This window comes from Neofelis nebulosa, chromosome 11 (genome assembly GCF_028018385.1).
Source record: "Neofelis nebulosa isolate mNeoNeb1 chromosome 11, mNeoNeb1.pri, whole genome shotgun sequence".
Lineage (NCBI taxonomy): Eukaryota > Metazoa > Chordata > Mammalia > Carnivora > Felidae > Neofelis > Neofelis nebulosa.
The window spans coordinates 727,241-754,084 of NC_080792.1; the positions used below are offsets into that span (position 1 = coordinate 727,241).

The 26,844-nt window shown below is 62.5% G+C and overlaps 1 protein-coding gene across 7 annotated transcripts in view; it reads right to left on the bottom strand.

The window, feature by feature from the left end:
• The window catches only part of NFATC1 (nuclear factor of activated T cells 1), a 107,345-nt gene that overhangs the window by 59,100 nt on the left and 21,401 nt on the right, over positions 1-26,844 (bottom strand). For all 7 annotated transcript variants that reach the window (XM_058691753.1, XM_058691754.1, XM_058691756.1 and 4 more), the window contains exons 3-6: positions 18,968-19,127; positions 2,667-2,869; positions 2,001-2,173; positions 284-424 (exon numbers count right to left, since the gene is read on the bottom strand). In XM_058691753.1, coding sequence (XP_058547736.1) covers positions 284-424; positions 2,001-2,173; positions 2,667-2,869; positions 18,968-19,127 — 677 coding nt within the window. The remainder of the gene's footprint in view (positions 1-283; positions 425-2,000; positions 2,174-2,666; positions 2,870-18,967; positions 19,128-26,844) is intronic.

Sequence of the window (26,844 nt, forward strand, 5' to 3'; positions counted from 1 at the left end):
CGCCTCCCGAGACGGCCTGAGCAGCAGCCACCCAAAGCCAGGAAGCAGACGTGTGTCCGGGCCAGGCCAAGGGCAAGGGGCCGCCACGGCCAGCGAGCAGGGGTGGCCCCACACCCGCTGATGTGGGCCGCGTTAAGGACAGCCCTTGACCCAGAGCTCGGTGATCTGCTCCTGCTGTGCGGCGTGGAGACCCCAGAGCGGCCCCGCTCCGCCCCTGGGAGCCACCCCCGACCCCGGCGGCAAAAGCGGGAAACACGCAGACAGTCTGTCATAGAGGAGATACCTGGTGCTTTCTCCACGAAAATGACCTTGGAGTCTTGCAGAAAGTTATGGCCGGACAGGACCATCTTCTTCCCACCGAGGACGGGGCAGCTGGCCGCGCTCTGCTTCTCCACGAGGGGCAGCTCCTGGGCCGACCGCTGGGCTGCGCGGGGTCACAACAGGGGGAATGAGCTGGAGCCCCGGCCCCACCTCGTGCCACAGCCCCGGGAGGGCGCCCCAGGGTCAGCCGGCTGGTCAGGAACGGGCCCTTCCCGCGGGCTCCTTGGGGTTTGGTGCGGGGGCGTCACGCACTCGGAGCACAGGGCGACCGCACGCGACAGCTGGTCGCCCTCACGGCTGCTGCTCCGGGGCAGGTCCGCTTGATGACACACACACAGGGGCGAAGGCGCATCGGCTCGTGTGTGCGCAAAGATCGCGACTTCAGTGGTGCGTGGGCACACGAGCAGTCTGAGTGCACGCCTCCGTGCGGTGAACGTGCCGGCTCCCCAGGGTGACCCCGGCCTCTGCTTGGATAGGACACACCGCCCCGGGTAAGGAACCCCCCCTCGGGACACCCTGTCATGGTGGGAACGGGGTGTGGGCTTTGGAAGCTGGGAGCCACGAGACCCCACCCTGGGCACCGTGGGGGCGCGGGCCCAGCATGAACGGAGGAGTGGGGTCTCACGGTGGAGGCCCTGTCACAGCCAGGAGTGGCGGACAAGAGAGGCTGGGGTCTGCTGGAACAAGGCCAGGCAGCAAGGCATTGAGCGCGGGGAGTCAGGCCGTCTGGAAAGCACAGGACGCGGGGCGGTGGGGGCACCGAGGCTGTTCCAGGCAGAAATAGTGGCCACTTCCCTGGCCACTATGCATTCTCACCCAACCAGTGGGCCCGAGGGAGGAGGCCACACTTCAGACACGTAGAGCCGCCTGCAGCTAACCCACAGGCCACGCCAAGGCGTGGGGACAGGTGTCCGTGGGGCTCCACACAGGGGTCATGAGACGGCCATCAGGGGGACGGGGTCCCTGGGGGCTGAGGTGAGGGAACCAAACACAAACACCCCCACTGAGACGGGCGGGCAGGTGAGCCAGGGACACAGGTGAGTGTCCTGCGACAGCCACGACCGGGTGAGAGAAGAGGGGCCCTGGAAAGGTGACGTTCCGGCAGCGGCCAGTGGGTGTGGCAGGCCTACAGAATGCTGCCTGGTGACCCACCCCCAGGCCCAGGAAAGAAGCCGTGCTGAGGACAGGCGTTCGTGGGGCGTCCACCAACGACCTCATCTGCTGGAGGACCCTGACCCCTTGCCGCGGCCGAGCCCCCGCAGGAGCAGAGGACTCAGGCCCAAGGCTGGAAGACAAGACGAGGGAAAGCCAGGAGCTGCCGGGGAAGATGGGCTTGTCATACAAGGGCTGAGAAACAGGTTTGCTCAGCCCAGTGGACCAGATGCCCCAACCCCACCGCTCGGGTTTCTGAAACACTAGGGATTTGCTCGAATGGGGCGAGAGCACCCATCTCAGGGGTTCAGGACAAACTCTCCTCTCTGTGATCCCCGTGGGTGCAAGGAGGGGGGTGGGCAGAGCCCGTGAACCTGAATGCCAGCGAGGTCAGGGCCTCGGGGGACGACCCACGAGAGGCGGGGAGCAGAGCGGCTGCACATCAGTATGGACACACTTGATGGGAAAAGTCTGTGCGAGGTCACAGACGGGAGGGCGTGTGGCACGGGGGCAGCTCCGCTACTCACAGCACTCGATGGGGTTCGAGGCCACTTGCAGGGACAGCGTCCGGCCGTTGGGCTGCGGGATGTGGACCCGGAAGACCAGCCTCACCCTGGTGTTCTTTCTCCCGATGTCTGTCTCCCCTTTGCGCAGCTCGATGTCCGAGTTTCTGAGCTTCAGGATCCCGGCGCAGTCCACGCTGCCGGAAACAAGGGTCAGACCGTCTTTCGGTCCCTGGGGCAAGGCCCAGGGCGTCCCACCCTGCCCTCGAGAGGCCCACCGTCCGCGCGAGACCCTAGGAGCCACGTGCGGGCAGGAGGAGGACGGGAGGCTGCGAACGGAGGCCCTACTCCCGCAGGAGGTCAGTCCTCAGTTTACGGGTCAGTCCCTCGGAACTAGCGAGCAGGCCTGACTTTGCCCCTTGGCCCGTGCACCTTGGTGGTGGCCGTGTTCAGGCATGAACGGGCGTCGCACTCAGGAGAATCAGGCACGAGGGCACACTGACAGCGGGGGACCGAACCGTCCAAGTGCAAGGCCCGCGGCGCCCGGCGCCCTGGAGCAAATCCACTGCCACAAATGTTTGGGGTTTGCCCAGGTGTTAAGCCGAGCGCAGAGAGGCAGAGCAGGGAAGGGCACGCAGGCCACACCCCCGAGCCGGCCCCCAGCACCCCAGCCCCGCGGGCGCAGCTCACATGGCTCTCATGTTGTTCTCCGGCAGCAGCGGGATCTCCAGGACTTTGGTGTTGGACAGGATGGCCTCGTGACTGGTGGTGGACACGGTCTTGCCCGTGATCCGATGCACCTGGTAGAAGGCGTGGGGTCTCAGCAGGCGGTCGTCAGCGGTCCCGATGAACAGCTGTAGCGTGAGCGGCTCGTTCTCCAAGTAGCCGTGTAGCTGGCGACAGAACAAGGTCCCCCGTCAAGCACCCTGCACGCAGACTGCTCAGAACCGGTTAGATTTTTATAAGCAAAGGCTGATTCAAACGGAAAGGTGCTCGGTGCTAAGTCGGTCCGCGCCCCCGCCCACCCCCGCCCCCACCCCGCTCCGTGACAGACGATGGGAACGCCGGGTGCTGAGTGCTAAGTCGTTCCGTGCCCCCGCCCCCTCCGCTCCGTGACAGACGATGGGAACGCCGGGTGCTGAGTGCTAAGTCACTCCCGCACCCCGGCACCCTCCTCCCTGGCAGCTTGTGAGCACCGTCTACACTCTGCCCAGCATCTGCTGTAAGGACCGTGTGCGGCTGGTGCCACCTGACACCCGGGCCGAGGCCTTTCCCGAGGAATTCAAGCCCCGCAGCCTGCAGGCTGGGGTCCTGCTTCTTGAACAACCCGTCCCGACTGCACATTATAGTCCGCGGACGCGAGTGACTGGTGCACAGAAATGCCACCAGTCCTTCCAAATGTGCAGGGGGGCCGGGGCCGCCGGTTCTCCGAGAAGCTCCCGGAAGGACAGCTCACGGCAGACACACGTCCTCGCCGTCCCGCCCACGGGGCATGACGTGAGAGCCGCACGCTCGGTGAGTGTGCCGGAGCACCTGGTCAGGGCAGACAAGGTGCATGAGGAGGGGACGCGAGCAGGGCGGGCCTGAGGGCACCCGCGGCACTGCCCAGGCTCCACCTCCGCCCTGTGACACAGCCACCATGAGGTCACCTCACCCACCCCGAGGACCTGCCCAGCAGCACAGGCCCTGATGATGGGGGCAGAAGAGGTGCCCTCAGGGACCACGCACAGGCAGCAAACACCGACCAACAGATGGAGAGTGTCCCTGGGAGTGTCCCTGGGCGTCCAGAGGGGGAGGGGGTGTCCAGAGGGGATGGGATATCCACAGGGGAATGGGATGTCCAGAGGGGTGTCCAGAGGGGGAGGGGGCGTCCAGCGGGGGAGGTGGTATCCAGAGGAGAATGGGGTGTCCAGAGGGGGACAGAGCTTCCACAGGGGACGGGCGTCCAGCAGGGAAGGAGGCCTTCAGAACCTCCCACAGTCCCCACGCTGGCTCCGGCCGACTGTGTGTGCGTCTTTCACGTTGGTCTTCGCGGCTCTCCAGGCGCAGCCGCGGCCTCTGGGGCGATGCAGGCGGCTGCCTGTTGTAATTTTCACGGACTCTTCGGTGGACCAGGCACTGGCCAGCAAGACAGCATCGGACGATCAAAGGCCCTGGCTCGCTCCTGTCTGCACCCGTCACCGCTCTGTCTGGAATCGGAGGCACCCGCGAGTGGTGCACACTCGTCAGCTGCCACGAGAAGGTACAAAGGCCACTTCCCCGGCTTCGGGTAGCAGTCTGAGCAAAGGCTTCATTCGCTGGAGGCTGCAGGTGTCCCTGTGCAAAGTGGATCGTCCTCCACGCGGGGTGACGGGCTGTGCCACCCCTGGGATGCCCAACGGCTTGGGAACGAGCAGACGGCCTGGCGCCAGATGTCCTGCTGTCTGTCAGGAGCAGGTCAACAGCTCCACCCAGGGCGTCGCGAGACCTGTTCTAGGGACGCGAACGCCGTCACCCTCAACGGACCCGGGATCTCCAACACAAGCACTCGGAACGTCAAATTTAAGATTAAAAATGGGATCCAACCCTGTGAATTTGTTAACCCTGAGGAGCAAACAGTAGTTGAAATCAGCAGTGAACCATCGACCGGAACCATGCTGATAGAAGACTCGTTAAGTGACGGTCACTGCACTTAATTACGGCACGGTGCTTGCAAGCTCGGGGTTCTCGGAAGAGGGCCCTCCAACGAGGACGGCTCGGGAGGCGCACGCGCCCCCCGCCAGCATGCTGAGGGCCAGGAGGAAGGAGACCGCGTGGTCAAGGCCGCCAGCGCGTGGAGGGCCGGGCTGCCCCGTCCACGTGACGTCACAACTTCCGTGCGAGAGACGCTGGCCACCACCTGTGGGACGTCCTGGAGACAGAGGCGCTCAGTGCAGGAGGGTGTGCCCAGACACACAGTCGCGTGCCCACGCACACGCACACACTCGCACCAGGGCTCTCCCACATACTCTGGAGCGCTGTGCTTGGCTGGGAAGGTTCGTTGCCGGCCGGCGGCAGGGACACACGCATCCTTTTCTGCCTCGACAGGGTCCCACGCATCTGTGGACGTGGTCATCACCAAAGCAGCTTTTTCATGTAAAATCATCGCACTTCCGTCCCGATCCACGGGTGCCTGATGCACACAGACTAAACACGCGTCTGACACGCGTGTGCACGCAGACAGGAAGCGCGGCTGAGCCGAGCGCGGACGTGAGCCCGGGCCTCCGCGGAGGGACGGGAGATGCCACGGCCGTGTGGTGGGCGCGTGGGCAGAGAGGCCGAGGGGCGCCTTCCCTGCCCTGCCCGTCCGCTCGCCGGGGGCCTCGCTATGGCCGCGCACGGAGAACCCGCACACGACTCCTTTCGAGGCCGTTCCTGCTGATGCGGCTTAATCCCGCAGAGACGCCTCTCCTTCCTGAACTGAAAAGCTCTTCCTGTGTGCACGCACGAGTGTCCCCAGAGGAGCACCGTTGGGTCGGGACGGCAGCAGCCGCGACCACCGAAGTTCTCGCCTCCTTGTGGGGAGGGCACCTTCGGGCCTCGGCCGATTTCGTGAGCTTTAATGAGAAACCCCTACTCCGTGCTGGACTCGAATCTATGTTTTTGCAACAGAAAACATAAAAGTAAAATCAGAGGCTGATTAAGGGGCAAATTTTGCCACTCGGTGTTCCGTTCTGTGACGTCTAACGCTACAAGACCTAAATGAGTCTTTGGCCGAAACGGTCTCTCGTGCGGCTGAGGTGGGTCGGTGGCGTGCGGAGGGCCCGGTGGCACTCAGGCGGTTTGGAAATGACAGGTTAGAGCCCCCCCGGGACCCACGCTGGCACTGCTGATTGCGCGCAGCGGATTGTGGGTATAACTTCCCCTTTTAAAAACATGCTACTTCAGTGAAAATGGGAATACTTAAGGTTTAGCTTGGGAAATAAACATCTATTATTTAAAACACGAAGTTCATTTTAAGAAAGTAATTTAAATACTTCACGTGCTCCGCTGCATGGGTTTTCTGCCTCTGGCACGTTTTAGTATCTGTAAAACGCTATTTATAAAATTACCTGTCATAACAATGGCCTCTCTTTGCTTCAACTAAACTAAACAAAATGCATTATTCCGTTTTCAAGCTATGAGAACCGCTAAGTTTTCTACACGTGCGTGTTTGTTTTTAGCTCCTGTGCTACCTCAGCACTTGTGGGGCAGTGACAGGCGGGTGACAAGTGGGGCAAGTCCTCTCGCGCTGCCACTCATGCTCGGGCAGGTGGGGCCGAGCGAGCCGCTCATGCAGAACCATCCGTCCGAAGGGAAATTACGTCCATCTTGGTGTTGGATCCGAATCTTCACACGACGCCCCAAAGAGGAGCTGTGTGGAGAGGGAGACCCGGCCCCCAAACGGGATTCACTTGTTACCCCCACGCTTCTGGCCACCATGCTACCCTGTGAGCCCGCGGGGCGTGAGCGCGGCTGTCACACCGGATCCCGAATCCTCACGGCCTGCACCCGCACTGCTCCCCCGCCCCCCACAAGGGTGTCCTACATCCACACAAATTCCTGCCAAATAACGGGAAGGAAAATCCCACGTGTCTGCTCGCCAGCACCATCACTGGACACGGGAGGGGACGGGGCTACACCGACCACGGCGGGGCCCGGGGATCGGCTGTCATGCCAACTCACATCTGTGACCACCACGGCACACAAATGGCCAGTGCCGTCAGATGCCGACCCCCCACTCCCGGAGGCCGCGTTAAGGGGAGCGGGAAACGAGAAAACCACGAATGAGAACGGAACCACCGTGTAACATGTGGGGCCGAGGTTGGCGGAAGCCCCGACTGAGCACACGTGACGGGTCCACACAGGCCTGTTCTCTCGAAGCAGCTGGCCCCACCTCTCTCGGCCGGGCCTCCAGGCAGCTGCTAAAAACAGCGGGCAGAGCTATCTCTGAGCTGTGCCTCTGCCGAAAAGTAAGTGTGAGAGGGGCCGCAGCCTCCCTGCCTCACCACGATGCCTGGGATAAAGCCGCCAGATAAAGACAGTACGGACCTCAAGAGGCTGGCGGTGTTGTGCGTGCACGAGTATACACACGCAGAAGCACGTGTCTCGCAAGATGGTGTGAGCACGTGCAGACGCGTGCTTGTGGGGAGGCATGAGCAGGTGTGCCGGGTGTGGGCAGAGAGGGTGGCTGTCCCGTGGAGAAGCGGGTGGGGCAGGACGAGGTGACGGCCCAGGTGCAGGCCCCACCCTCCCTCACAGCCCCCAAACACCTGCAGGAAATCCAGGCAGACTTCCCGCCCGCAACGCCACAAGTCATTTTCAACAGCTTTACTGAGGCAACGTTTTCCACAGCATAAAATTGACCCGTTTTAACCACGTAATGTAAGACTTGTAGTCTCTCCTGGAAAAAAGCTCAGGGACTCAAGGAAAGCAGCTAAAACAGGCTGTTTTCTGATGTTGTTAACGTCGGCACCACACTGCCTTCTCGGGAAGGGCCAAGGGAGACTCGGTTACCATGAGGACCGTGTACCGCACCGGGTCTCTCCGAGCCGCTGCCCACAGTGGCCCTGAGCGGGGGGCACACAGCACCTCATCGCCACGAGGCCCAGCTTCTCGGAGGGCAGAAACTCCCGAGGTCGTGGGGTCAGATGTCCGCCACCTGTGGCTGTGTCCACATGCTCTTGGGTCCATCTGTCCCTGTCTGCAGGGGGCCAGGGAAGTGATTAGCAGGTGTGACCAGCCAGGCAGGGCCAGGAGTGGCTGCACCGTGTGTCCCAGACCCGGGCCCTCCCTTCTCTTGGAAGATTGGAAAGTGCCGGCCCCTTGGCTGGCCGCAGCTAGGTCCAGAAGGACCTAGAGTCACGGACAAAAGTGGGTCCTGGCACACGTCCGAGGGAGACAGAAGACGGAGGATTGTGGCTCTCACCGGAAAATCAATTATGTGTGAGTCTAACGTCCTCACAAAAGCAGCTGTGCCATCAGAGGGGGACAGAGCATGGAACGGAGAGGGGGCGCTCAGGCAGGAGCAGAACCTCTGACAGACCACGGCAGCCCGCCCAGCTGTCCCGGGCCCCAGGGCCCCCCGGGGGCTTTGGTCTCGGTCTGTCTCTGTCCCCTTTCCTCGCCACCATGCCCAGGGTGACCGTGCCGGAGGGCCTGGCTGCGGGGTCTGGGGTGGGTGTGGGGTGTGGCCAGCAGACTCCATGGGAGGCAGGAGATGGGACACCAGCGAATGGTGCCACGTGAGGCTGCCACGTGAGGCTGCGCACACCATCCTGTGGCCACATCTGAAGAACCGGTAATCGGAGCAAAGAGCATCCACGGCGGGGAACGGGGGGCTCAGAGGCCCGTGGACAGAGCCGTGAGCAGCTCCGGGCTCTGCAGCCTTGCGTCTTCCCAGCACCTTCCCCGGGTGCCCGGTGCACCTCCAGATCTGGGCACGGACCCACGCGACATGGGCTCCAGTCTGGAGGTAATGGATCACAGACCTGGTGATGGACGCCCCAAACCCTGTGCCACGGAAGGGGAGCGGGGGGGGGGGGGGGCCCACTCCCTACACACACACACACGCGTGCATGTGCATACACATGAAGTACGCACGGGCTCACACACGTGCACACACACGGGCACATCTACCTGTGCGTGCACGCAGGCCTGTGAGCGTACACACGTGTGCACGCGTGTGTCTGCGTGTGCACTACACCCAGCAAACCTTCCGGGTTTACACCGCACAGTGTTACGTAAGTTCTCGGAATTCCTCCCGCGAGGGAATCCTTTGACTCGCACGAGGTTTGCAGCGTTAAGCCAGATCTAGAGGTGCTCGCCGCCAGCCCACGAAGCCTTCCAGCCGTGGTTTTCAAAGCTGACAGTCACACACGGTTCTAGCGACAAAATGGCTGTGAGGGGCTGCACGATGTTCCTTTCAGGAAAAAGCTCATTTCTAGGGTTCCCCGCGTTGGGTGTATAGAATTTTTCTACCTTTCTGAAAAAGCGCAAAATAAACAAGCCAAGGGCTGTGGTTAACGAGTCCATCGTCTAAATATTCAGGACACACGACACCCAGAGACCGTGCCCGCCCAGGACCACTGGCCATCGCCTGTGGGCGGCACGGGGACAGTCGCTGCCTCTGTGGCTCATACTCACTTCCCTTAATGGGACGGTTACATTTTACAACAGATTTTAAATTGTTCAAGGCCTTGAATGGCGAACTGTTCACTCAAAACCCCCTACACTTTACTTCACGTCAGCGTGGGTGTGCATCTTGGATGAGACATGGATGAAACTGCTCGGCTGTCCCTCTCCCGGGGCCTGGGGCGCTCACTGGATGCACACACAGGCGAAGGCAGGGTCTGGAGCACCTGCCAGCACGTCCCGTCCCACCAGTGAGGTGCTGCATGGGGCAGGTGCCAGGCAGGGCTGGAGCCACGCGTCTCCCGGCTGCCCCGCTGCGTCCCGGGATCGGGACGTGGTCTCCAGGAGGGAGGGGCTTTGAGAGGAAAAGGTGGACAGCGTCCTGTGGCTCCGCAGTTGTGAGGCCTTAGCTGACTCGGTTTCCAGACTTGACTGCAAGAAACGTAGGTCCCGTCTTCACTCGGGACTTGGCCTCAAGGACGCCCAGCCTGCGAAGCTACCTGAACGCACGACCCCCGGGGCTTCAAGAGCAGCTGTGCACTGTTCTCGGGCCCTGGCAAAGCTGGCCTGTCGTTCCAGGGGGTCAGGGGCGCCAGGCATACGTCCGCCTCTCGCCACGGGGCTCATCTTCTTCCCCATCGAGACCTCAGACCTGCCCCCACTGATGACGGGGGAGAAGGGCTCACACACGTGGGTCCGACGAGGTCAGCGCAGGGGCTCACCTGGCACCGGGACCCCCGCCAGTCCGCAGGCACGGTTGGCGCGTGTCCCTAATTCAAGGACACGTCCAGACGCCGAGAGAGATAAGGTCCTAGTCCACAGGCTGTGTTTCCCGGGACGCCACTTTCCGGCACGCCGTCACCGTGAGCCTTCCTTCCGAGTGGTTCCCATCCAGCAAGTGACAGAGCAGGAGCTTCCGGCCAAGGGCAGGGAGACGGGCAGAATCCCCGGGGCTTTGTACAGCTACAGGGCACAGTGGTTGTGTGTGAGCGCTGAGTGGAACACACGGTCTCCAGGCTGGTTCCGGCTGAGCCGAGCGCGGGCGGGCAGAGGCCAGAGGGAGGGAAGGGAGGCTTGGGCGGCAGCTCTGTGCCATGTGGGCACCTGCCGCCCGCTAGCCCACCACACACAGGCGCGTCGTCCCTCACGGGAGCAGGGCAGCCGAGGCCACCGAGCCCCGACCCCTGCGGGCTGACCCTACAGATGGGACGGCTCTGAAGTGACCCAGAGACGTCACCCACGGAGCCGGCGGGCAGAATTCACACAGACACGCGTGGAAGCATCCAGAAGAGAGAAATTACATTACTTCTGGATCAAAGAACGTTTTGCATGGAAACACTACATTTAGTGTTTCTAATTAAAAACATGCTGAGGAGACCCAACTTTCTGCTGAGGGAAAAATGATCTAGAAACAGAGTGCGTAAGAGCCTTAGAAACCATTTGGCAATGTTAAACTACAGCAGCAAACATAACTTCAGTGACTCCAGAACCCAGAGCACCCCCAGGAACCTGGCCATGGTGGAGAAAACTTCTGGAAACTTCCATCTTCAAAGAAAGGCCCATCCAGCGGTGTGATAGGTGTGGCGTCTACACAGGCACGGACTCCCATGAACTCACGGACCTGCCCACTGGTGGCCTGCCCTGGAGGAGAGGGTGTCTGGGACCCCTCGGGACCTCCCGGCCCCCCCCCCCCCCCCCGCAGAGGCCACTCACCCCCCGGCCAGGCCCTCGGTGTTTGCCGTCAGTGACCCAAAGGACAGCGAGGGCAGGGCCCCGGCACATCGGCTGATGGAGGTGCTGCACAGCCTGCTGCCCGCAGCCCTCCTCCCTGCACCCAGTGCTGCTGAGGGGACACCGCCCGCGAGGCCGGTCAGGGCGCGATTGTGGGTCCCACCTTGGCTCTCTCAGGCCGCAGCTGGACCGAGCGTCATCTGTGCTGACGCAGAGCAGAGCCCAGCGTTGTCCCGGAGCAGGGAGAGGGACTGGGGGGAGCCCGGCTCGGTGGGACCGCGGCTGCCAGCCCGGGACACGCGGCTGACGCTCAGGGACAGTCACGGAACAGCAGCTCAGGAAGGAAGCGTTCTCCAGTCCACAGACTGCTCTCAAATACGGGACAGACTTTAAAACCACAGGGCAACAGACAAAAACTCAAGCATCTGGACAGTCGGTCACCGGCCACCCGCCTCCTTGGCGTGCAGGAATGCTGAGTCCTGAGCTACCTGCGGCCCGTAACGGGGGTCTACACTGTAGGTCTCAGCACGTCCGCCTCTCCCTGCGTCGCCCTGCACTAGTGGGGCCCCTGGGGGACAACAGCCGGGGTAGAGCCTGGCTCACAGGCCGAAGACCAGCCCCGCCAGGCACCACAGGCCAAGGGCCAGCCAGTGGGAACGAAGGCGGACCTCAGAGCACACGGAGCAGGGACCCCCTGCCATGTGCAGCCCCACCCGCGGGCACCAGGCGCCTGTCACTTGGCCGCCATGGGGAGGCACAGCTGGGATGTGGATTTCCCAATTTTGACATGTTTATTAAAGATGATAATTTCTTGGGGCATCTGGGTGGCTCAGTTAAGCATCTGACTTGATTTGCGCCCAGGTCATGATCTCACGGTTCGTGAGTTCAAGCCCTGATCAGGCTCTGTGCTGACAGTGTGGAGCCTGCTTGGGATCCTCTCTTCCCCTCTCTCTCTCTGCCCCTCCCCTGCTCGCCCTCTCTCTCTCTCACCCTCTCTCTCAAAATAAACTTTTTATAATTCTTCACCATTGTCTCCAGTTAAATTGCCTGGCGCCCCCCCATCACACCCTCCCCCCCATCACGCATGCGCCTGATGTCACGTTTCTGAGGCACAGGCACGCATCTGTACGTGGAAGAGTCCCGCACGCTGCTCTGCCCTCAGAGGGCCTTTCAGAAAACCGCCTGAGAACACTCTTACAGTTTCCACAGCCTGCAACAAGAAAGCTCAAGTGCTGAATCGAGATTTCTGGCAGCTTCCACTGCAACGCTACTCACGGACTTTATTCCCAGGGGGATGTCTGGGCGGCACGGAAACCAAAACCACACTTCCATCAGCTTGGTGGAACAACCAAACTCAAATGGGCGTCCAGGAGCCCGCCTGAGTCCGTCTGCCTTCTCTGCACACCAGCAGGTGGCAACAATATTCCAAGGAACCCCCCCCCCCCAAACTGAGATGACAACAGACTGGCCACCTGAATGGCACTACTACAGTGACACAAGGCACTGGGGCACCTCTCTCCACGGTCTCAGCGGACGTCTCTGGCTTTCTTAAGAGGGACGAGCCCTCGTCGTCATAAAAGCTGGTAACACATTTCAGGGGTGCTGGGCAGGTACAACCATTGTGGACCCACCCGTGTTGGGGGCCAGATGGCCCCCCTGCCTGACCAGGACAGGGCGGCACCTACAGAATTGTGTGTACTCAGCAGACCACCTGCCTGGACGTCCCCCTGGACGCCTGCCTGGGCACGCTGCAAGGGTATGGGCGGCCCCGGGAACGTGAGTCCACACCCCCTCCAAGTCGGCCAGACTGGACTGCGGGGCCAGCTGACATTGGGTTGGGGTCAGAACTGCGTTTGAATCCCCACTGTGTGAGGGCTCCGTGGGAGGGGCCGTTCCGTGGATCCAGACGCTCCCACCCAGCCGGGCCTATGAAAGTTTGTCATCAAGTACTAGTTTATTCCGGCAACATCTATCTCTCTGCCTTTTGTGGAAATCCTGGCTTTCCAGGTTAGCAGCCCTGTCTGGACAGAAGTGACACCTGCCGTGACAAGCCAGGTAGCAGACGACGGGGCGCACGTCTGGGTGAAAGACCGTGCCGTGGGCCCGGGCAAGCCTCTCTCCACCCGCCCGCTCACGCCCAGGTTTCTCACCCCACAGCTCTGCAGCCCCACCGTTCAGGCGGGTGAGACAACAGCAGCGAGACTTTGTCAGCCCAGCCTCCAGGACAGGACAACGTGGGCTCTTCCCCAGTGTGTCTGTACCTGGGCTGCAGGCCTCAGAGGCCTCACATTACAGGGACACTTGCCACGCGCCTGCTGGGGCACAGCTCAGCCCCGATGCACCCGGGGCAGCCTGCCTGAGCCTGAGGCCAGGGTGGTCCCCGGGTCCCTTGAGGCCCCTGCCCTCTGCTCCAGGGCCGATTCTGGCATCACCGGGCAGGACTGATGCCAGCCACCGGTCACCGACCACCCGTCACCGACCGGGAGCCTAGAACCGACAACACCAGATAAAAGTCTAAAGTGCCGTTTACGACCTCGCGAGACTTCCCAAGGCTTCTCGTCTCAGTGACCTATTAATTATTCACACAGACCCGGCCTCCTGTGTGGTGGGCTAGATGCTATCAGACAGTTATTTCGGGAGCTTGGTAAACAGAGCTTAATTCTTTGACCCCTGGCTCAGAGGTCAGCGATGTCCCCCAGGTTGCTCCTCGGGTCCCTGCAGGGCAGCTGGGAACAGACAGGTTCTCTGCAGACGGGCCACCGGGCACAGCACAGGGCAGGGAGAGCAGGCAGCGGGGTCACACAGGAAAACAGAACAGAAAACCAGGGTCAGCAAACCCGTTTGGCCGGGAGCCCAGTCTGAAGGAGGGACCCTCAGGGCAGAATCCTCTGGATTCTCAGCGGCAACACTGGAAGAGGGCCAGCCTTCCTGCGCCCCCTGGGAAGGCAAGTCTCACGCAGGCCCTTCTGACGCCTCCCACCTTGCCCAGGACTCGGGGGCCTCGCTCTGCCGGACCCTCTGACGGCCACACGCCGGCCTCCCAGGGCCGGGACTACAGCCGGGGCAAGGCCGGCCCAGGAGGCCACAGGTACTAACGCGGGCGCTGGGGAGACACGGACGCCGGCAAAGCCCACGTGACTGCTGAAGTCCCTTCCCACCCTCCAGTCCCGGCCCGTGCCTGGGAAGGAGGCACCTCCCGGAGGCAGGTGCACCGGGCGGCTCCTTCCTGCGGTCAGGGACACGGCTGACCCGGAGCAGGTCCTGCCCTGGGGCACGGCTGGGTGTCCCGTTCTGCACAGGGGCTGCGATTTGACGCACAGACTTGGAAACGCGGCAGAGCCTGGTCGTCAGCGGCTGGCGCGGGGACGTCATGTTCCCATCAGGCTTCCCCAGGAACCGCCCCTGCGCGGCCTGGTGGCAAGGGCGGGCACCTGGCTTCCGAAAAGGGAGGAGCGGGCGTGGCGCTGGAGCCCTGTGTCAGGATGTGCTAAAATGACTCCCCACAGGATAAAACCTGTGGTTAGCAGGCTTTCGCGGCACCTGAGAGGGTTTTCTATTTTCACGTGTTTTGTAATTACGCACTAACGCTATTTTCACCCAGTTGTGCGGGCCACCGACTGAAAAAGAGCAAACCCCCCACACCCCTTCTTTTTAACTGCTCACCTCATACGTGCACAGATGGGAATTCACTTTGCCACGGATCCATCAGAAAAGCCTCAGTCGCTCATTTCTCACCCGCGAGAGACCCTCTCAGCACCTGTTTCTGCTAGGCACCATTTTCTTGCTGTATTTCCCCCGTGAGGCTGGGGGGGCGTTCGGCCCGTTCAAACCCACAACCAACTCTTGCATTTAATCTGAAACAATCATTCAGACGTTGTAAATGCCACTTCAAGTTCCGTAATCCTCGCCGTAACATCCACATGAGAGACTGGAGGCGGGGGTCCCGCGAGGGGCGAGGGGCACAGGCAGACGGACGCAAAGCACCCGGAGACCCGGGCTCTGCTGGTCGCCCTCCCCGACCCCCAGGACAGTGGCCGCCGGCCGCGGACCGTCCTCAATCACACGCGCCAAGTCCCGGGCGTCACACGTCCACGCGGAAGGTGCTAACGTCTGCACGCGGCTGTCCCTACTGCAGGACCCGCTCCCCCTGCTGCGTTTACTTTCAAGAAATGGGGGTGTTTTGGGGCGCCTGGGTGGCGCAGTCGGTTAAGCGTCCGACTTCAGCCAGGTCACGATCTCGCACTCCGTGAGTTCGAGCCCCGCGTCAGGCTCTGGGCTGATGGCTCGGAGCCTGGAGCCTGTTTCCGATTCTGTGTCTCCCTCTCTCTCTGCCCCTCCCCCGTTCATGCTCTGTCTCTCTCTGTCCCAAAAATAAAATAAAAAACGTTGAAAAAAAATTAAAAATATATTTAAAAAAAAAAAAAAAAAGAAATGGGGGTGTTTTGCTGCCGGATTCTCTCTTCTCCGTGAGCTGCTCCGCGGCCTTTCCTGTCCACAGCAGTGCACTTTTGTTCGGTGAAAACGGCTGCGGGAAAGGGAGTCGAATGTCTGTAGTTACAGAGCCGGGCTGATGCCCGCGTCCCCCGACCTCAGCCCGCCGCCGTGAAGGCGGGACGGAGAACGCCCAGCGGGCCGCGGTGTGTGCGTCCTGCAGCCAAGCAGGCAAGCACTAGTCAGCATGAAACGCAGGGCCACAAGCACGGTCCCCGCAAACTCCAGCTGCTGATTGTCGTCTGGGCGGACGGCCTTTCTCTCTGGGGCTCCTTCCCTGGCAGGCCTTCTGTTTATCGGAACGGAATAAAGTAAAAGCGTTCCGTGCCCTGCCAGGCGCCCTCCGGCTGGCCTCCTTCCCCCAGTGACCGGTCAGGGCTCCTGATTTCGTGGTGGGGGCCAAGCATTCCCCATCCACCGCCTGGAGCTCTGGGCAGGAGAGCAAGCCCGACCCCACACGGGTGCCCGAGAGTCACAGCGACGGGCCCGGGCAGGAGGGCCGAAGCTCGTCAGGAACGGAGTCCACCGACGTCACACAGCGGCCACGCTCTGCGGCCACACGTCCTCCCTGAGGTAGAAGGGTGATGCCTTCGGGCGGTGGACACTACCTGTCCCCGTCACAGTTACCAAGGTGCCCCCGGAACACCAGTGACAAACGCTCCAGCTCTAACGCCAAATGAGTCTTCTTCCCGTCCGGTGTTTTCAGTTGGGAGGCCAGCACCCGCAGTCACCCCCGACACGTGGGCAGGAGACCCCAGCACGGCCTGGCGGTGCATGGCGCCTCTTCCTGGGGAGCGCGGGGCTCCCTGATGCCCAGGCGCCTCAAGGCATGTCCTCTGCTCTTCCCGTGTCCGGCATGAGGGTCCCCAAGACGTGGGAAGGGACAGACCGCGCACGGCCCGCTCCATATAAGGGAGCCGAGGGGACCAGGCCTCGGGCCCACCCAGGAACTCCACGATCCGGGGTCTGTGTGGGCCACAGAAACTGCATTTCTAGCGACTCCCAGGTCAGGGCCCTCACGTTGAGAACCTCTGTCCTTCAGAAAGAAGGAAGTCTTCAAACCAACCACTGAAACCACCGAAAATACCCAAGCCAAAAGCAGCATCACGTGAATGGAATTCACTGAAATGGTGGCCAAGGGGACCTTTTGTTGCTCCTGATGATTTGCTGTTAGAGACGCCCTGGATGGACGCGGGGCGGCTGAGGTCTCCCCAGGCCACCGCTCCAGGGACAGCGAGGTCTGGGCAAGAGGTACGGCCCGGGGCTGCGGGCACCTTCTCCTCATCGCCCCCACCTGAGCGGGCGGGACAGGGCCAAGCGGGAGTGCGGGCGGGTGCGAAGTCTCTGCAGAGCCCCGTGAGTGGCACCCTGGCTCTGCTGACACTTTACAGACTTTTACAGAAGAGCTCCTCAAAAATAAAACATTTTGATTCCGAGGTTATATTTAATTCACTCTTTGTTTACCCTCAACAAAGGAGTAACAGCCAGGGTCACGCCTCCTAAGAGGCGCGGAAGATGGCCCACCGCGCACACTGCCCACGGGTGCCATCAGGGAAGCAAGGCCGGCCCTCGGGCTCCTCTTCCTCTTAACGTCTCGTCTGAATCAAACGTGTCAGCCTAGGAAGACGTGGGGAGAGGAGGCGTCCGACTGGACGCAGCATCAGCAAGGCTCCAGCCACCCACACAACCTACATGCCACAAGGGGTGGCCGCCAAGCGTGGACCTGCCGGCAACAGCAGTGGGTGGGCCACCCCCCGCCAGGGCCAGGCCCACTCGGAAGACTCCCAGCCCCCACCCAGGGCCAGGCCCACACGGGCGACCCCCGGCCCCCGCCAGGGGCCAGACCCACAGGGACGACCCCTGGTCCTGCCCGAGGCCAGGCCCACGCGGACACAGACGACCCCTGGCCCCCACCCGAGGCCAGACCCACACGGGCGACCCCCGGCCCCCGCCAGGGGCCAGACCCACACGGGCGACCCCCGGCCCCCGCCAGGGGCCAGACCCACAGGGACGACCCCCGGCCCCCACCCAGGGTCAGACCCACACGGACGACCCCCGGCCCCCACCCGAGGCCAGACTCACACAGGCGACCCCCGGCCCTTGCCCAAGGCCAGACCCACAGGGACGACCCCCGGCCCCCACCCGAGGCCAGACCCACACGGGCGACCCCCGGCCCCCACCCGAGGCCAGGCCCACACAGACAACCCCCGGCCCCCGCTGGGGCCAGACCCACAGGGACGACCCCTGGCCCCCACCCAGGGCCAGACCCACACAGGCGACCCCCGGCCCCCACCCGAGGCCAGACTCACACGGGTGACCCCCGGCCCCCGCCAGGGGCCAGACCCACAGGGACGACCCCTGGCCCCCACCCAGGGCCAGACCCACACGGGTGACCCCCGGCCCCCGCCAGGGGCCAGACCCACAGGGACGACCCCTGGCCCCCACCCAGGGCCAGACCCACACGGGCGACCCCCGGCCCCCACCCGAGGCCAGACTCACACGGGCGACCCCCGGCCCTTGCCCAAGGCCAGACCCACAGGGACGACCCCCGGCGCCCACCCGAGGCCAGACCCACAGGGACGACCCCCGGCCCCCACCCGAGCACAGACCCACAGGGACGACCCCTGGCCCTGCCCGAGGCCAGGCCCACGCGGACACAGACGACCCTGGCCCCCACCCGAGGCCAGACCCACACGGGCGACCCCCGGCCCCCACCCGAGGCCAGGCCCACACAGACAACCCCCGGCCCCCGCCGGGGCCAGACCCACAGGGACGACCCCTGGCCCCCACCCAGGGCCAGACCCACACGGGCGACCCCCGGCCCCCACCCGAGGCCAGACTCACACGGGTGACCCCCGGCCCCCGCCAGGGGCCAGACCCACAGGGACGACCCCTGGCCCCCACCCAGGGCCAGACCCACACGGGCGACCCCCGGCCCCCACCCGAGGCCAGACTCACACGGGCGACCCCCGGCCCTTGCCCAAGGCCAGACCCACAGGGACGACCCCCGGCGCCCACCCGAGGCCAGACCCACAGGGACGACCCCCGGCCCCCACCCGAGCACAGACCCACAGGGACGACCCCTGGCCCTGCCCGAGGCCAGGCCCACGCGGACACAGACGACCCCGGCCCCCACCCGAGGCCAGACCCACACGGGCGACCCCTGGCCCTTTCCCGAGGCCAGGCCCACACGGACGACCCCTGGCCCCCACCAGGGGCCAGACCCACACGGACGACCCCTGGCCCCCACCAGGGGCCAGACCCACAGGGACGACCCCCGGCCCCCGCCCGAGGCCAGGCCCACAGGACGACCCCCGGCCCCCACCCAGGGCCAGGCCCACACGGGCGACCCCCGGCCCTAGAGATCCCTGGGAATCCCTGAAAGTAATCCCACGTGCACACAGTCTTAGCTGCTTACAGCTGGGTTTAAGCTACGGAGCCGAGAGCTACGTGGTCGTCCACTGCCAGCCACTGTCTTACGAAGGAGGAAAGCAGGACTGTACGCTCTCAGCTGAAGGGGCCAGGGGAGAACAATTACGTTTTAAGAGAAAAAGAGAAGCACAGATAGAAGCACCACGAGCGGTGGACCAGGGGCCCCATCGGGCTCCCGGTGCGTCCTGCGGCCAGCAGACCGGTACCTGCACGCTGGGGTGTCCTCCGGCCGACGCCTTCACAGCCCCACGGCTCCCCTCCGTCTCGTAGTGGGCTCTGTGGTGGGGCTTGGGCTGCACCTCGATCCGCAGCTCGTAGGGCCCTGAGCGCGAGGGCACCTGCCAGTCCAGGGCGGGGAGGGACGGGCTGCGGGAGAACACACAGGGCGTTAGATGGCGACGCCACGCGCCTCCTCGCACACACACCGTGGCAGCGCCCCGCCACGTCCGACGTCCGACGTCCCCGTCGGGCAGGGGAACAACCCCGTGAGGCCAACGGTTGTGTGACCAGGACGCACGCCACAGGCTGTCGGGTCCCAAGACGAGGTTCTGGCAGATGTCGCGCACGACCTCAAAATAGTTCCCTCCCGTCGGGATAGGCCTTTTTAAATGATTTATCCTCCGTGGCAGGACGGGTTCCGGAACTAACTGAAGATCCTTTCAAAGTCACCGAGGTACGAGCCTGACCACAGGAACGGGAGGCCACGGCCCCGCTCGCCGGCCGTCCAGGGCTCGCCGGCCCCCCTTCTAACTAGCTCGCGGTGACCGCACCCCAGCCCCCTCGACCCAGGGCCCACGCAGGACAAACGAGACGGCCTGCTCGCTGAGGGCGCGGACCCAGAAGAGAGGGAAACCGGGGGTGTCACGCGAGGTCACATGTGTGCGCTGGCAAGGGCAAGCGTGTGCACCTGCCAGATCCCATCCTAAGAGCCACGGAACCACGCTGTCTCCTCGTGGCACAGAGGTTTGCTTTAACAGCCCCATTTCGTAGCTGCAGAGCTGGCGACCTTTGCAAAGGAGGCAATTTCCCCTTTGAAACCAAGTCCCGCTCTCCCGACGAAGTATATGCCTCAGGGCCCCACCCCTTAGGAAGCTAACGCGTAGCCCTGAGCAGCTTTGGGCCACCTGTGCTGGCCGTTGTGTCCCCCCCACGGGACCGGGATCTGGTCCACCGGCCACCGTGCTCCAACCACAGCCCGCTTCTGGGGGCCCTGTCTCCCCTTCACGCCCCTGCCTGCTGTGTGCGCGTCAACTCCACTGTAACGAGATGCTGAGACAAAACCTGAGGCCCAGGGTCTCTCACTGTGTAGACAAACCTCAGGGATCTCTAGAGAAACCGATCCAGCAACTTGACCAGTTAAGAGTGGGGTAAAGACACATGTGCACAGGGAATCTGCCCAGGACTAAAACGGGCCAAAGTTGGCGTGAAATGCCAGCGTCGCTTCTAAAGGACTTACACAGCCGTCAAATGAGACTTTTCCTGACGAAGGAAACGCCTTGGTGGGTCAGAGGCATTTCCTAGACGAGGTTATCAGCCGAGCACCGGCTTCCGGTGACACCGAGGGCGGAAGGAAAGGCCATCTGGGAGGACTTCTGGGGAGGGGTCGAGGGCGGGAAGGGGGTCGGCGGGTTGCTCCCCTGCCCGGACGGACTCCGCACAGCACAGCACGCAAGCAAACACCGCACCCCCGCTGTGGCGAGGGCGCCTCCGCTCAGAGTGTCCCACACACCAGCCCCGTGTGACCCTAACCGCTCCACCGACCTAGGTGAACAGAAAGAGAAACAAACTCTTGGGGCCACCTGCCTCCCGGAGGTAAAACCAGAAAGGGGGGGCAGGAAGGAGGTGGGAGGCACCGCGGCAGGTCCCTGGAGTGTGGGCCTGGGCACAGGCGCTTTCTAATCCCCTGCGCACTTGAACGTGACCGGAGAGTAAATGTGCCCGAACGACCCGCTCTGGGTCATCGGCGAGTGTGCCCACGGTGCGCTACCACGTGGTCTCGCGTGATCACAAAGTGCTACGCTACACGCGGTTAAAGTCACTGAAAATTTCCGGCGTGACAACAGATGCAAACTCGTCTCTGGCTCAGAGACGGGGCCGAGCCCGGAGAGATATCTGGGGCCCTGGGGCCACAGCTCCGCGGTCCCCACGGGCCGGTCCCCACGCTGCCGCCCGGCCTCGGCCCCGGCTCCTGGGCTTTGCCCGCTGAACGTAGCAGATGACTTCGTACTTCAGACCCATCTTTGAGTTGATCTGATCCTCTCAGTGCAACAAGAAAAAGGTGGCTGAATCCATAAGTACGATCCACGTGACCTATAGAGACTACCTGAAGCTCTCTACGTGCACGCGCTCAAACATCTCAAAATCCTCCCCAGAAACGATCTCCACAATTGGATGTGTATCTGGGAGTATTCTCATTTAAAAAAGGGTGTATTTTAATAAAGTAAAATATGTAACCGGATACCCTGCCTTTTTTAAATTAAAGATGTTCAGCATTTTGGCATACTGTTAAACATTGGTTCCATCCCAGTATCCTATTTTGCCATATAAGTAACTGATTGCTACCTCACTGCTCAGATTCTGGGTTGTTTCCAATTTGTCGCTATCACCAGCGAGGTGAATGGCCAAGTAAGAGGCCTAGGCCACCTTCCTGGTCACATCAAAGGCAGCAAACACTTGAACCTCTGGATGTGTCTCCAGACATCGCCCCGAGACACTCCGGGAGGCCCCTCATCGGCCGGGTCGTGCGTGTGGAGAACCCCGCTGGAGAACGTGCGCCCATCCTGCCAACACATCCCACCAAAGACCTTGCTGGGGCCTCGTGGTCACAGACACACCGAGTGCAAAACAGCCCGTTAGATATTAATAACAAACACTTCAAACCAGCAGCAGTAACCTCTGAAGATCTCAGGAGGCTCCGTATCTGTCTGATTTCTTTTTTTTTTAATGTTGATTTATTTTTGAGAGAGAGACAGAGCAGGAGCGGGGGAGGGGCAGAGAGAGAGGGTGACACAGAATCTGAAACAACTCCAGGCTCCGAGCTGGCGGCACAGAGCCTGACGTGGGGCCTGAACCCACAAACCGTGAGACCATGACCTGAGCTGAGTCGGACGCTCAACCAACCAAGCCCCCAGGAGCCCCATCGTCTGATTTCTCATATGCGTTCTTCCGAAGACAACGCGTGCCCCCAACCCCTGGCCTGAAGGCCTGGCGCCCAGCCCAACAGACGGCCTGGTCCTGCCGCGTCCTCCCGATCTGCTCCAGGTTGACGGTCACCGTCCTTAGTTCTGTTCACACTCATTTGAAAGTGACACGTAATGATTTCACAATTGCAGGACACAGGTCTTGTAAACTCCGTGTGAAGCACAAGCCGGTGAAACGGCACAGGAACACCAGCCCCGTGTAAGGTATACAGTTGGCCAAAGCTGCTTTTAGCTTGAAGAGCCCGAACTCGTTTCGTCCCCCAAGACCACCGGTCGAGGTTCAGCTGCCGGGTCTGGCGCAGAGGGGACTCTGGGAAATCTGCAACCACAAAGAAGCAGCGTCCTGTGGACGCCCTCCCTCCCCCGCTCCCTCCCTCTCTCTTCTCTCTCCGACCCTCCCCTGCTCACTCTCTCTCTTCTCTCTGTCCCTCCCCGGCTCGTTCCCTCTCTCTTCTCTCTCCGACCCTCCCCTGCTCACTCTCTCTCTTCTCTCTGTCCCTCCCCCACTCATTCCCTCTCTCTTCTCTCTCTGACCCTCCCCCACTCTCTTTCTCTCTCTCTCAAAATAAAGAAACTTAAAAAAAAACGGTCGTCCTTGTCTCGGGAGACACAAATCCAAATCGTGTGCCCGTTACTATCATAACTACCCGAGCTGCTGTCGCATGTGGACCCCCCTCTCCCCCCAGAGCGGCCCTGGGGCCTGGGTCAGTGCCAGTCGCCTGGGGGGGGGGGGGCAGGGGCCCCTTCCGCCGGGAGCTCTGCTGTGTGCCAGGGGCCCGGATAGCACTGCCCTGTGTGACGGCTTCCCTCAAGCCGTCACAGTCTCCCCGGCGCCCCTTCCGAGCGTGGGCGAGGCCTCCCGTGGGGAGAGGAGGCCTCGCGCTCCCAGTCTGAATCACCGGGTTCTCGCAGCGGCTGCCACCGCCCGTTTCCCACGAGAAACGCCTTTCGACTCTCACTGAACCTCAGTCTTCCTCCACGTAGGAAAAGCGTGAAGGGTTCTTTTAAATGCTTGGTTCGCGGCACCTCTAGGCTGTGAGGAGGGAACCGGCCAGGTCCCAGCTGCGTCTGCCTGGCCGGTCCCGGGACCCTGGAGAAGCCCTTCCCACCCGGGCCGCCAGCTCCACCCCTCACCAGAGTCTCGGGCCGCATGGACAGAGGCCGGCGTCTCTAGAACCCGCAGGACCTTGTCGACGGCCCCTTCCCTTCAGCGACGTTGCCCAGAAGCACCGTCAGCAGGGCCGTCCGCTGAGCCACGCATCTGTGCTTTGCTGCACAACACAGCCTCCTCATGTCACAGCACCAGTTCCTAACAGGTATTCGGTGACACGTGGTGCCCTGACCGCCTCACACACAAAGCTGGACAGCGACGTGGCTTCTGCGGGGCCCTCCAGCGTTTCTGTGCAGGGGACCCGGCGAGCCAGAGGCCCAGCTGCCGGGAGAACCGCTGAGGCCGGGGGGGGGAGGGGGGGGCTGTTTGTACTGGAATTCAAAACCAAGGTGACCTTGATGACACCGCACTGCTCCTGCCAGGGCCCGGGGCGCACAGAAGTCTCCAAGCCTCAGCGCGGCTCACACGACAGTCAGCCGCCCGGCCGGCGCTCTGGGAGACCCATGGCTAATGGGGCCACGGCAGGGCTCAGGCCAGACCTCCAAAGCCCCGAGACTCTGGATGGAAATCACCTCGTCAGTGACCACTGACGCCAGAGAGGGACACCGGACGTCTGCCTCCCGAGGGGCGTGCACTCACCATTTTGCCAAAACACGAAGCCAGATGACCAAATTCAGTACCAGTCTGAGAAACAAAAAACAAAACAGGGACTACCCAGGACAGGAGAGCCTGCAAAGCAACACCACGGGGGCACCAGGGAGACCCAGCCCGGGTGGGGGGATGCCCTGATGGCCGACGGGGTCGTGGCTCCAAAGAGACGCCCACTGAATGTGTAGATGAGATGATGCGACGTCTGGGCTGTGGGACAGCCAGGAGGGGATGGCGGGGACTCTGTCGCACGTGTCCTCGGCTCTCCTCGGTACCAAGTAGCAGGCGGGGCCAGGTTGTCACGGGAGGCGACAGCGCCCACAGGGCTGCTGTGGTATTCGGGGCCCGGCCACGTGATTCGTGTCTCTTTCTGTGTATCCACAGCTTATAGGTACTTACCACTTAGAAGAAAGCTGTAACGGCTTTTATGAGCCCTATTTTCCTAAAGTAACTGAAGCCGTAAACTCTGAACTTGGCAGGACTCAGGCCCGCCCAAAGGAAGGACAATCGAAACTTAAGGAAAACGAAATTATCAAAGTTTTAACGCAACACATTTTCTCAGGGTCGCGGCCAAAGGCCTCCTCTCCTCTCATCTGTTTATTTTGGTTTTCCCTCTCATTTTAAAGAGGGTTATCAGTGCGGTTCTCAGGCCCTTCGCCCGGGATCCGGGCACAGGGTGCGCCCGGGACCACACAGGAGTCCTGGCACAGGCCCGCCCGCCCCCGCCCGGCTCTGGGCTGAGAAGCTTCTTCCCACACCCGAGAGGTCGACCTTCCTGGAGGGCGGCTGAGTCCTGTCGGGAAGGGACAGGTAGGTCCACCCGTGATGAAACCTTGGCTGACCGCCCACCAGCGTTCCAGGGCCAGGCGCCCTTCCCTGTGCACGTCCTCCCTGCAGCGCCCACTGTCAGGGCCCACAGGGTGGCCCCCCGGGAAGGAGGGGCTTCGCTTCTGCGGGGACAGAAGTCCGGGGGAGACCTCGCACAGGACTTTGCTCCCGGAGCCTTGGGCCCTCGCTGCCCGACAGCTGCCTCTGCTCCGTCACTGAGGGTGACTCGGAGCAGGACCTGTGACAGATGCCGCAGGGAGGACAGTCATGCGGAGGATGCAGGAAAGGCACAAGGAGGCCATCGTCTGCAGGCTCCCGAGTGAGCCGTCTGCCCCCACCCCGCCCCTCCCCGTGGTTGGCGACGCGTCCCGTGATGGTCCTGGGACCCGGGAGCCCCTCTAATAGGCCCATCCACAGCGACACCGCCTCCTTGGCCCTGACCTGTCCCTGTGCCCCATGTGCAGGCTCAGCAGCCCAGAGAGGCTGTGTCCAGTCAGGAGCTCCATTCACACTCAGCACGAACTGGGAACCTACGGCGTGCGAGCCATACTCCATACTCGTGCCGGGTTTTAAACTGACGGATTCGGTAAATTCCCTGCTAATCTTTGCCTCAGGAGTCCCACCGCCCGGGCTTTTTCTGGCTCCCGGGGCACCCACATCATCCGCGTTCTGCCCCCAACTCGCAGACACGCCTCCACGGCCCCCACGGCCACAGACTGTGCCCTGACCTCACTGCCCTGCACTCAGATGGGGAGGGATGGCCCAGAGCCCACGGCCTCCGCCAGCCCCCTGCCCTCCAGAACAGCCCAGACCGATCCAGTAATGCCAGAGATTCCCTACAGTCCCACCAGGCAGGGGCTGCTCAGGGAGGCAGAGAGGAGGAGGCTTTGTCCAGAAATCCAGACGCAGACGGAAACAACTACGAGGGACCCACCGTCGACCCAGCAGAAGAGAGCTCTGTACTGACGCCTCACTCCTGCCCCTGCGCTCCACCCCTCCGGGACTAGACTGGACCTGTGTGGACACAGACCACCTCTCCCGGTGGCACTCGGGCAGCAGAACACCACCAGCCACACGCTGCTTATAAAGACTGAGAAACTCGGGACCTCCAAGTTCACGCAGGTTGGGGTGCAAAGGTGCCGTGAAGCAGGCTCTCCCACCGGGCGGAGCACGCGGGACAGGCAGGGACAGACACACAGCCAAGGTCACTCAATGGGTTCGGTTCCAATAGGGGACCCGCAGCCTGGATACTCATCAAATAGCGACCACTCTTTCTCTAACGTGAAGTTAGAAACCCAGCGGTTCAGGATGCGTCCAAGCACAGCATTTCACGCCGGGGACACTGTCTGGGGCCGAGCCCTTGTGCTCAGGCCACGGGAGCCCCGTTGCCAGCGGATGCCGCAGCCACATCACCGTGGTCCCGGGCCCTGCCTGCGGGGTCGCGGCACCTGTCCCCAGTTTGGCCAGAGCTGAGGGCCCCTTTTCTGCATCAGCCACCGCCCACGGCCTCTGCCTCTGGCCCACGTGCCCGCACGCCCCTCCGTGATGGGAACCGAGACCCCACCCTGCAGCTGAGCAGCTCCAGGCCCCGGTCGGGAGGAGACGCCAGCACGTGGGCCCCGATCCGCACGTGGCCTCAGAGCACAGAGCCCTCCAGTGAGCAGGCCGTGCCATCCAGAACCTTACGGGGCCTGGTGGCTTCTTACTCTTTTATTTTAAATTGGGAAATTGCCACACACCTCGGTTTGCCCATCTGCACGACGAGACTTACCCACACACTGCCTCCCACAGCAAGGAGCTCTCTGGGCCTGGGTCCAGGGCCCTGGGGAGGGGCACGTTAGGCTTTCAGGCCACAGTGCTCGCCCCTGACAGCCCTGCCGGACCCCAGGCTCCGGTGGGAGGGGGGCACTCGTCACCGCGCACCCACCCCACAGATGGCCACGTTCACCCGTGGGGAGTGATGCCGAGGGAAATCGAGGCATTGCCACGTGGCTGGAGAACTGGGCACGATCTCACCATGTGTGAGATCACGGGCACTGGGATGAACTACCACATCCTGGCGACCGTCCGCTCAAACCTACAAGCGGCCTGCGCACCAGAGAAAGGCCTGGAGCGTCCACCTCGACGGGCCGTCGCAACAACACGGCAGCGGCGATAAAGTCGCACAGTTGTCACCGCACTAAACAAGGAAGCACCACGCGAAACTCCCTGCTCCCTGCCCTGCGTGCCCTGCGTGGGCGGCTCGAGCTCTGCAGGAGAAGTGTTTATTTATGCTAGGACTAGAACCTGCCCCTCC